Genomic DNA, 9,447 nt, shown 5'->3' on the forward strand with positions numbered 1-9,447 from the left:
AAAACAGCAAAGCAAAAGGGATATATTGTATTAATAATTTAATTAAAATTTTGGTATTAAGTACTAACTAATCAAAAATAAAATTATCTTTTTTTTTAATGGCACTGCTGCGCTTTATAAACACAAGTCCTAAACCCGTTAACACCCGCTGCAGACTGAGCCTCGTTTAAAGTCTCGCGAGAGCGTTTCTCTTTTCGGACTGCCACCTCCTCCAGGCCGCTGACGGTGATCAGCTGACCTGTCAAAATATTACGCAGCGTGTGCTGTGGTGTTGTGTTTGTTTGCGTCGCTTAACGACACGCCGAAGATATGGCAGCCAAAATGGAGCTCGCACCCCTCAGACCGTGGGACGACTTTTTCCCCGGGACGGACCGATTCGGCAAGCCCGATTTCGGAGACTTAGCAAAGTGGAACAACAGAGTGATCAGCAATCTGATGTACTACCAGACGAATTACTTCGCCGTGGCTATGGTGGTTTTCCTCATTGTAGGGTGAGTCCTGGGTTGACAGCAGGCTAACGCAGACAGGCCAGCATCTGCTGCTCTGAGCTTAATTCTCTTGCATACCTTTTATCCACACCCATTGTGACCACACAGGCTATTTTTGTTGCATTTAGCACTGTGTTGCTATGTTTACTAATGTTTAATACGGTGAAGCTCTTTTCTATCTTTCCAGTCGTCAGATGGTCACTAGCCACATAGATGTTTTAACCTCTATTGGCCTACAAGTCCTCTCTTTCCAACATTTAAAACATTCAGAGGAAGTAAGTTTTTAGATGGCCTAAATGCTGAGCTGGTGCTATATACTGTACGCATGTCGTACACATCCAGTAAAAACTTGTGTAAAATTAACCTTATTTAAAAGTTATGCTAAATTTCACCATCGGCCGCCCAACATTCTTGCCGTTTCCTGCATACAAGCTGCTGCTTTGAATGCAGGATGATGTAGTGGAAATCGTGAGTCGACATCCTCTTGCAGGCCTTGCCGCTTTTGGTGTACAGCAAAGTGGTAGTTACTAATTTTTGCCACCACCAGCAGGTTGTGCTGTTTAAAAGAATTTTAAATTATATATAATATGTGTCTATGTGAATTTTTGCATACACTCATTATGAGCATGAATGTCACTGTCACATTAAGTTTTTAATAATTTCTTTGAACTGTTATATTTATTTATTTATTTTTAGGATGGAGTAATGATGTTTGCTGTACAATGATTCCAGTCCGGAAAAAAGAACAGTTCAAACAAATCATTACAAGCCCAGATTATCTTGACATTCATGCTAATGATGAGTGTATGTAAACTTCTTACCACAACATATATGTAGTGAAATTAATGCACAGCATTTCAGTTTCCTTTGTGTGTGTTCCAATATTCAGGTTCATGAATCCATTTGGCATGTTCCTGGGTGGAGCTGTGGTGGCACTGGTCTTTGCAGGATCAGTCTGGGCAGGAGAAAATAAGGCCACTATCAAGAACTTCAAAAGGAAGAACCCCACTCTGTTTGTCATTGGTGTCATGGTCACCAGCTACTTTCTGCTTTCACTCTGTGGTGGAGTCATGGTCTTCATCTTTGGAATCACCTTTCCTTTGCTCTGTAAGTATATTACACAAGCATTGTCCATTCATTTTGATATTCACCATGTTGGATAATTTGTCAACACCCAGCACAACACTACAAGTACACTACTTTTTTATTATAGCATCAGTTAATTATTGTTTTTGTTTTAGCTTGGGGTTAATTAGAAATAGTTTCATTAAACAGTTTGTCCAGCAGAATGTGCTCCAAATTCAGTGGTTACTAATACTTTCAGCGCATGTAGCAGAGAAAGCATCAGTATTGAAATTCAAAAGACTCACAAGTCACCTGCTTTTTGCTCCATGGGGCATTCTAAGAAAGGAAAGGAAGCGCATCCAGGATATGCTGACTGGCCAATAACTTGTTGAGCAAAAGGCATTAGCCAGTGAGACCTCACTTGTCACAAGATTTCTATGGTGATAATGCTCTTACATTCCCCATAGTAAGGCTTGCATCTCATGAATGAACATCAACATGTCCGCTACTACTGTAAGGTAAAGAACCTACTACTGTAGACCATGTACACCCTTTCATGAAAATGGTATTCCTTTGTGGCTGTGGCCTCGTTCCGCAGGAAAATGAGCCCTGCCATAGGGCAAAAATAGTTCAGGAAACCTTTGAAGAGCATAACAACAGGTTTGGTGTTGACTTGGCATCTAAATTCCCCAGATATCAAGCCGGTTGAGTATCTGTGGGATGTGCTGGACAATTAAGTCAAATCCATGAAGGCCCCACGTCAAAACTTACAGGACTTAACGGATCTGTTGCAAACACCTGGTGCCAGATACCATAACACACCTTCAGGGCCTAAAGTCAGGGCCTCAACAGATCAGCAAATGCTATTAGCCAGGTGGTCATAATGTTATGCCTGACTGCTGTGTATCTAAGAATATTTGTTAGTGTATATACAACAGAAAAATTCTGGCTCTGATTGAAATCTTCCCAATAAAGATATTGTGAATTTCTTTCTAATGTTAACCTGATTTTATCTGTTACACTGGTTACTCACTTTAAAAATAAAACACAGTATATCCTGTAATTTATAATATTGGAATTAATTGAGCTCTTAGTCATTTTATATAAAAAATAATGACTCATTCTATGATAATTAATATCATTAATAGAGCAGTTTTCCTCATAAAATCATTCCTTAGGGATTATAAAAGTATTCAGATTCTGATTAATCAAGCTTGGAATTTTCTTTGGTTCACTCACAGTTTCTTGACATTTGAAAGGGAAACGTGCTAACTTTGTTACATTAAGAACCTTTTCGAACTTCGCAACTTGTACAGACTTGAGACCGTTCCCTATAGTATATTGCTAACATCTGGCTAATGTTATGCAATGAAAACTGCCAGGGAGAGTGGCGATGAGTCACTGAAGCATTTGAACAGTATGTGCAGAATTGCTGATGCGCATTTCCTGTTGACGCTGATTGTAAAATAAAGTCAGTATTACAGGCTACTTCTCTCTAAATATTTTTAGACTCTGACCATCAGCAGAGTGGTTCAGATAATTGGTGGGTTAGGTTCCTCGAGCAAATGTAGCAGCTCTAACATTGTGGCAGACAGATGAGGCAGTTTGATTCTTCCCAGGAGGAGTGCCCACTGCTGCTTGTGTTGACTCGTTGCTATGGGTTGTTGACAGGACCACATTTACTAGCTGATGTCATGCATTCAGTATCTGTCTGACATGGAAATAAAAGATTTACCTTTCCTAACACCTGCTTAATGTCTGCGTTTCAGGAGTATCACATTTTGTTTTGGCAATTTTCAACATGTGTTTCAGTAAAAACATTAACCTTGCTATACTTAAATGTATTCTATCCCCTCCTTACTGAAACAATATTAATAGGCTGCTCTTGTTTATCCCGTAGTAATCTTGATCCATGCCTCTTTGAGACTTCGCAACATGAAAAACAGGCTGGAGAACAAGATTGAAGGTGTTGGGCTAAAGAAGACCCCCATGGGCATCATCATGGATCTCCTGGACCAACAAGAGGAGAAAATTAATAAGATTCAGGATTTCATTGAAAACAAACTGAAGGAGTAAGAGTGCAGCCAAGAGTGTGCCAAAAGAAATCAGTGTCATACAGTATGGATTAAAGTTTCTGTAGAATTGTCTGATAAGTTCCAGTTTAAGCCCCTTATAATAATAATAAAGTTACAGATTTTTTTCCCCCCTCATTCCCACTTTTTTTTTTTACCCATTTTAGTTTAATATATGCTCTTACATGTTTGTGTGAGTTCACAATATCTAAGGGGTAAAGGTGAATCATGTCATTATAACAGGGTTCGCACAATCATTGTATGGATTGGATGTTGGGATCAAAGTTTTTAGCATTCCTGTGTCAAAATATGTCCACAGACACGTGATTCCCCATCGTTGACAGTGCACTTTGTTCTACACAGTAATCAAGTATTTATTCAATCCAAATAAAATAGAATGTTTGAGCTGAATAAACAGTGATTAGATACCAGTTATATTTGTTCAAAAAAAAAAAATTCATTTCCTTTCAGTTTGCTACCTCAAAATGAGCACGTTTATCTTTATTCTCACCGAGTAGACCCAGATTACCAAAACGCACCGCTGCCACCAAGTGAACTGCTTATTAAACCGCAATAACTCCAATTTTGTCATTGCAGGAGCTTTATGAATGCTGAAAAAAAAGTTTGCTTCTTGCATAGACATTGTCACTTGTCCTTACTCAAAATAATAATGCAGTGTGGATATTCGATTTGTCACAAGATTTGTGCATACAGTTTCTGACTGTACACGGTGGCCTGAGTGCATCCCCTCTGTTCACAGCTATGCAATACGGAAAAATGAATGGCAAGTGCAGCTTTATCGTTTGAGTATATGTTATGTATATTTTTGTTATTTCTGATGTGTCATTATTTTAGCATGCAGAAATGTATTTTAAAAATAAATTTTCAATTGACTTTTAGCACATTTCCCTGTTCATTAGTCGACATCTCATGGAATTCTGAAAAAAGTTACAATAATTATTATTTTATACTGATATACTTATACTGATCTGTTCAGAAATGCACACTGAACGCAGTTTGTACTGCTACCTACTCAAATGTCAGTTCATTTTTAATTGGTTTGGGATGCAGCATTATATGTGTGTGTGTGTGTGTGTGTGTGTTATATGTTTTTTGGTGACATTTCCATTCTTGAAAAGTGATGAATAGAAATAAAATTTGGCTGTCCTCTATAAAAATAAATGTAATTTGATTTACAGTACTGTGCAAAAGTCTCAAGCCATCGCTCGTATCTATATTTTGCTGGGAAAATAAGAAGTGGGTGAAGCAATTTCATGAAATGTGCAAACATCAAACAAATACAGCATATGAGGTAAAAACAGAGTCTCCATCTTTCTTTCTTTTTTCTTTATGATGCCTGAACACAGGCAAAATGAAAGGTTTTTCATTAAGTAGTCTTCAGGAATAGATCTCCAGGCTTCTTGTGGGACATCCATCCAAAGCTCTTCTTTGGATGTTGGCTGCCTTTTGTTCTGTTTTCTGTCAAGATGATCCCACATGGCTTCACTAATGCTGAGGTCTGAGCTCTGGAGAGGCCAAATCATGTCTGGTACTAATCCTCTGTGTGTTTTCCTATCAAGGTGTGTTTTTACTACATTGGTTGTGTGTTTGGAAATATTCTTGTGATAAAAAATTGGGCTGTTGCCAATCAGATGCGTTCCACATGGTAATGTATAGTGGATCAAAACCTGACAATACTGTACTTTCCTGCATTCAAAATGAAACAAATTTGATAAGATCCCCAACATCACTGGCTGAAATGCAGCCCTGAACCATGGCACCATGACTCTCCACCATGTTTTACAGATGGCTCTAGACAGTCATGGTTGTGCCCCCTCCCACCCCCACCCTTTAGACATTGAAAGTGATTTGAACCAAATTTCAAATTTAGATTCCCTGCACAAGATGTTTTGCCACTGGTTTGTAGTCCAGTTCCCGTGTAATTTTGCATACCTCAGCCTTTTCTCCCTGTCTCCCTTATTTAAGACTTCTTGACATCCACCCTTCCACTCAGAAGATATCTGATGAAGCTTCAGCAAACAGCAGATGGATCAACTGAACGGCCACATGAATGTCTCAGTTCCTCTGTCAGGACTTGCCTGGATTTTTCCCCGAATCTCTTAAGAACATGAATTTTGCATGCTGTTGTAGACAGTTTTTTTCAGCTTCCAACTTCTTCTTTCATCCTCTGCTTGCACAATTTTAAACCAAATTATTGGTAAATGATAATATACTGGTTCTTATATAGTGCTTCTCTACTCTGCAGGAGCACTCGAAGCACTTAATACAATTTACTATTCATCATATTCATACAAACGTTTTTGCTATACCTAAGTTCTTTTTTCTTTCACATTGACACTATGATGAACACATCCGAGAGTAAGTTGTGGTTCAGTGTCCTCTCTAAGGACACTTTGTCATGCAGCCTTGAGCAGCCAGAGATTGAACTACCGACCTTACAGTTTGTAGATGATCAGCTCAAACTGTGTTAATTTTGGCATTTTTGTTATATTCAAATAAATGGCCTTTGCAAAGTACTTTATGATGCAGACTTTGTTCCAGATAAGTCTAAAACAAAAAGTATCCTGTAGGATTTTACTGAAAAAAGAGAGAAAAACGACTACTGAATGGCGGATTAGTGGGGGAAATAAAACCTTTGCAGATATTTATATCTTTTGAATAAACTGTCTGGGAGGCATGAATTTACTACACAGATTATATGAGTAATTTTATTTTCTATATCCAGCGCTCATTTCAGGATGAAAAAATGATCCCCTCGGGATGGATGTGCGTTACAGCTAATGGCACCTCCACAGTGACCAGTGATGTTGAATTAATTTAAAAAAACATCCCCCAGCAAAGAGTGGAAGGTTTATATTATTTAATAGCAAAATGATTAAGTCACAAACATTTAATCAAACACGCTTGCTAATTCATTTTAAGCACAAAGATTAGAGAAATTGTTGTATATGTAGACATCATGAACAAATACTGTGTGAATACACTTTTTTTTTCTTAACCATGCACTGTATTCAGAAGAGCTTTCAAATTACGAAAGGGTAACATGCTTTACTGTAGAATTAATACACAATATTTGGCTGTAGTCAGTGTTCATAATTGCTGTGACTTTGCAAAGACTATATCACGTATTGAAATAAAACAGAACTAACCTGTATTTTTCTCTAGGTAATTAAAGTTCAGTAGCAATTTGTACTGTTCATGTGAAGTGACTAATACTGAGCATGTGTAATAAAAACAAATACTATGGTGAAGAAACAGCAGCGCCTTACAGGAGACTCGTTTCACTTGATTCCAGGGCTTTAGGGAGAGGCACCTGCGAGAAGCAACAAAGGAAAAGAACAGCAGGTTTAGTTTGCTTTTTAGGACAATGCATGCTCTATTAAAACACCTTCAGAAAATGAAAGTGTTATGATAAATGCTCGTCTGTTTTGTGAGCTTGAACACTGTTCCACTTTTTGAGCAATTAAAAAGTGTAATTTCAGGTAATACTGATTCTAAGGTACTCACAGATTTGAGATAAGCCACATTGCTCTTTTTGATATCATTTAGGAGCTGATCACGAGGTGTGACGTCAACCTTTGGAGGTAATCGTCTGCGAGGGACAGGTTTTAAAGACTTGATCACGTCAGTCAGATTGGCCGTTTCATCCTCATTCCCTGCACTGCCTGTATCCTTCACTTTGGGAGTCTTCCTCAGTTGAAAGCTTGCCCTCTCTAATCTTCTATCATCTCTTGGGTCCAGCTCGAATATAGGATCCCGTTTTTTTGGAGTTCTCCTCAGCTGGACATCCTTTAATGGGTTTGCTGGTTCATCACTGGGTTGTTTGGGAATGCTTTTGTGTTTGATCTTCTTCTGGGGCTCTGGTTGTTCTGTCTGGTGTTGTGTTTGCACAACAGCATTCAGCTCTGATGAGGGTGGGGCAAGTCCATGCTCCTGTAGGAATTCTATGGGTGGTATGTATCCCAGCATCTCAAGTAAACCAGGAGGTAGATTGAGACTGCTCTCATACATCTGCATCAGCTCCCTCTGCTGCTTTAGCTGTTGCTGCCTCTGCTCTTCCTTCCTCAGCTGCCTCTGACGGTCCAGATTCCTTGTTAAAATGTTGGTCACTACCATCCTGGGCCCTGGCTGTTCAAAGTGGTAGCCCATCTTCAGAAGGGTGTTGTTGGCCTTGAGCAAGCGAGAGATTTCCATCTCTGCGTGATGACCTAGCATATGCCTCTGGTTGTGAAAACGCAGCTCTGTGAGAGTCTCATTGAACTGGAGGCAGCGAATGATGGCAACGATGCCTTTGCCAGTTATGAAGTTTGACTCAATGTTTAAAGTCGTAATGCTGCGATTCTCTCGTAGCATGTTGGCTAGATTGAAAGAAATATTTTCATCGACACCAGTGTTGGCTAAACTGAATGTTTTAACATATTTATTCTTCTTCAGGGCGTTGACATAGTCCACGAGCATCTCTTTGGGAATGTTTTCTATATTGTTGAGGTTTACCTCAGTGATAGAGGGGTTGTTTTTGCGGATCTTATCAAGTGTCGACTCCAAGTTTGTATCATTTCCTGAAGGCCTTGATGTAATTTTTATATTATTGAGTGAAAGCTTCGGGATTTTCAGTTTACCTATTTTTCTCTCTTCTTTCTCTGGAAGCTTCTCATTGGGTTCGACTGTTTCTGGCTCCTCTGGAGCCTCTTGGGGAGGCAAACATTTTGTACTTTTATTTCCTTCTTTCTCTTCAGTGTTGTGTTTCAGAGCTAAGGTCTCAGTAGTCTCCTTTGTGTCTGAGAAAGGCTGACTGTCAGTTGTATTTTTTCCTGGTGCTTTTTCTGTGATATCCAGAGGCTCTGCGTGTTCATCTACATTGTCAGGTTGGACTTCAACAAGTTGCTTCGTCTCTTTCTCTCTTCCCACATCTATTATTTTGTCCTTTTCATCCCTCTCATCAACTTCTTCTTCTTCAACAATTTCCTCAATAATCTCCTCTATAATTTCCTCTCCATTTTCACAATCTGCAGCTTCTTCTTCAGTGACTTCCTCTATGACTTCATACACCTCATATTTGCCACATCCTGCGTTTTCTTCTTTTTCTTTCTTTTCAGATTCCTCCCTCAAGGTTTTCTAAACAGTACATTAGGACATTAAGATTAGAACTATGACATTAATGGTATGCACCAAAAACTGAATTGTACATGAACCTTTGCTAGAGTTATCTCTTACCTCACTGGGCAGGAGAGTAGCAGGCACTCTTTCTTCCTCGAGCATACGTTTAGACTCTTTCTCCCAGTAGAGGTAATCAACTAGGGATCTGTGGTCAAACGTCCCTGTAGGTGGTTTTTCTGTCTGGTCCTTCTGTCTCTGTCCTACTGGTACACTCTCATCTGGTGCAATAATAACATCCATCTCACTCTGAAGCTCCTTAAGCTCCTCAGGCGAAAGCATTGCAAGGATTTCATCCTCATCAATGTCCTCTTCGTTGAGATCCTCAAGGTCTCTGCCGTTAGACATACTTGCACTGAAGTTTTAAAGTTGTGTTTTCCTGTCGATATCAAGGCAAAAAACAACTTTTTATCCAATCTCTGACTCAACACAGAGCAAACTGGGAAGCCTCTGACTTTGACTTTAGCTAGAAACCGTTTGATCCTGCCTCACGGACTAAAATAAACCCTGTGAACTACATGGAAGATATTTACGGTACCAACAGGGGAAAGACATGCTAACATTCTTTTTTCAGACCCTTCTGCCAGCTGCCCTGGTCATCACAATCTTTTGAGATGACAGTTGCTTCAGGCAAAAGGAAAACGCTG

The 9,447-nt window shown here is 39.3% G+C and overlaps 2 protein-coding genes across 2 annotated transcripts; one reads left to right on the forward strand and one right to left on the reverse strand.

Annotated features, from left to right (window-relative positions):
• The first annotated feature begins 192 nt into the window (after positions 1-192).
• LOC102193083 (PRA1 family protein 3-like) lies at positions 193-3,763 on the forward strand. Its single transcript, XM_005731701.2, has 3 exons — positions 193-491; positions 1,378-1,595; positions 3,454-3,763. Exons 1-3 carry the CDS (start codon positions 310-312, stop codon positions 3,627-3,629), a joined length of 576 nt encoding a protein of 191 aa, XP_005731758.1. The 5' UTR covers positions 193-309; the 3' UTR covers positions 3,630-3,763.
• A 2,728-nt stretch (positions 3,764-6,491) lies between these two features.
• Positions 6,492-9,387, reverse strand: lmod3 (leiomodin 3 (fetal)). Its single transcript, XM_005731702.1, has 3 exons — positions 8,861-9,387; positions 7,154-8,761; positions 6,492-6,959 (listed from the first exon to the last, which is right to left on the reverse strand). The coding sequence occupies exons 1-3, from the start codon at positions 9,146-9,148 to the stop codon at positions 6,912-6,914; spliced, it is 1,944 nt and encodes a 647-aa protein (XP_005731759.1). The 5' UTR covers positions 9,149-9,387; the 3' UTR covers positions 6,492-6,911.
• Between the last annotated feature and the right edge of the window lie 60 nt (positions 9,388-9,447).

The sequence above is a fragment of the Pundamilia nyererei genome, unplaced genomic scaffold (assembly GCF_000239375.1).
Source record: "Pundamilia nyererei isolate P.nyererei 1_Seehausen unplaced genomic scaffold, PunNye1.0 scaffold00044, whole genome shotgun sequence".
In the NCBI taxonomy this organism is placed as follows: domain Eukaryota; kingdom Metazoa; phylum Chordata; class Actinopteri; order Cichliformes; family Cichlidae; genus Pundamilia; species Pundamilia nyererei.

Coding starts and splice junctions, on each gene's coding strand:
- lmod3 (XM_005731702.1), bottom strand. CDS start 9,148: ATGTCTAACGGCAGAGACCTTGAGGATCTCAACGAAGAGGACATTGAT. Junction 8,762..8,860: donor CTACTCTCCTGCCCAGTGAG/GTAAGAGATAAC, acceptor TGTACTGTTTAG/AAAACCTTGAGGGAGGAATC. Junction 6,960..7,153: donor ATGTGGCTTATCTCAAATCT/GTGAGTACCTTA, acceptor TGCTTCTCGCAG/GTGCCTCTCCCTAAAGCCCT.
- LOC102193083 (XM_005731701.2), top strand. CDS start 310: ATGGCAGCCAAAATGGAGCTCGCACCCCTCAGACCGTGGGACGACTTT. Junction 492..1,377: donor GTGGTTTTCCTCATTGTAGG/GTGAGTCCTGGG, acceptor TCCAATATTCAG/GTTCATGAATCCATTTGGCA. Junction 1,596..3,453: donor AATCACCTTTCCTTTGCTCT/GTAAGTATATTA, acceptor TTTATCCCGTAG/TAATCTTGATCCATGCCTCT.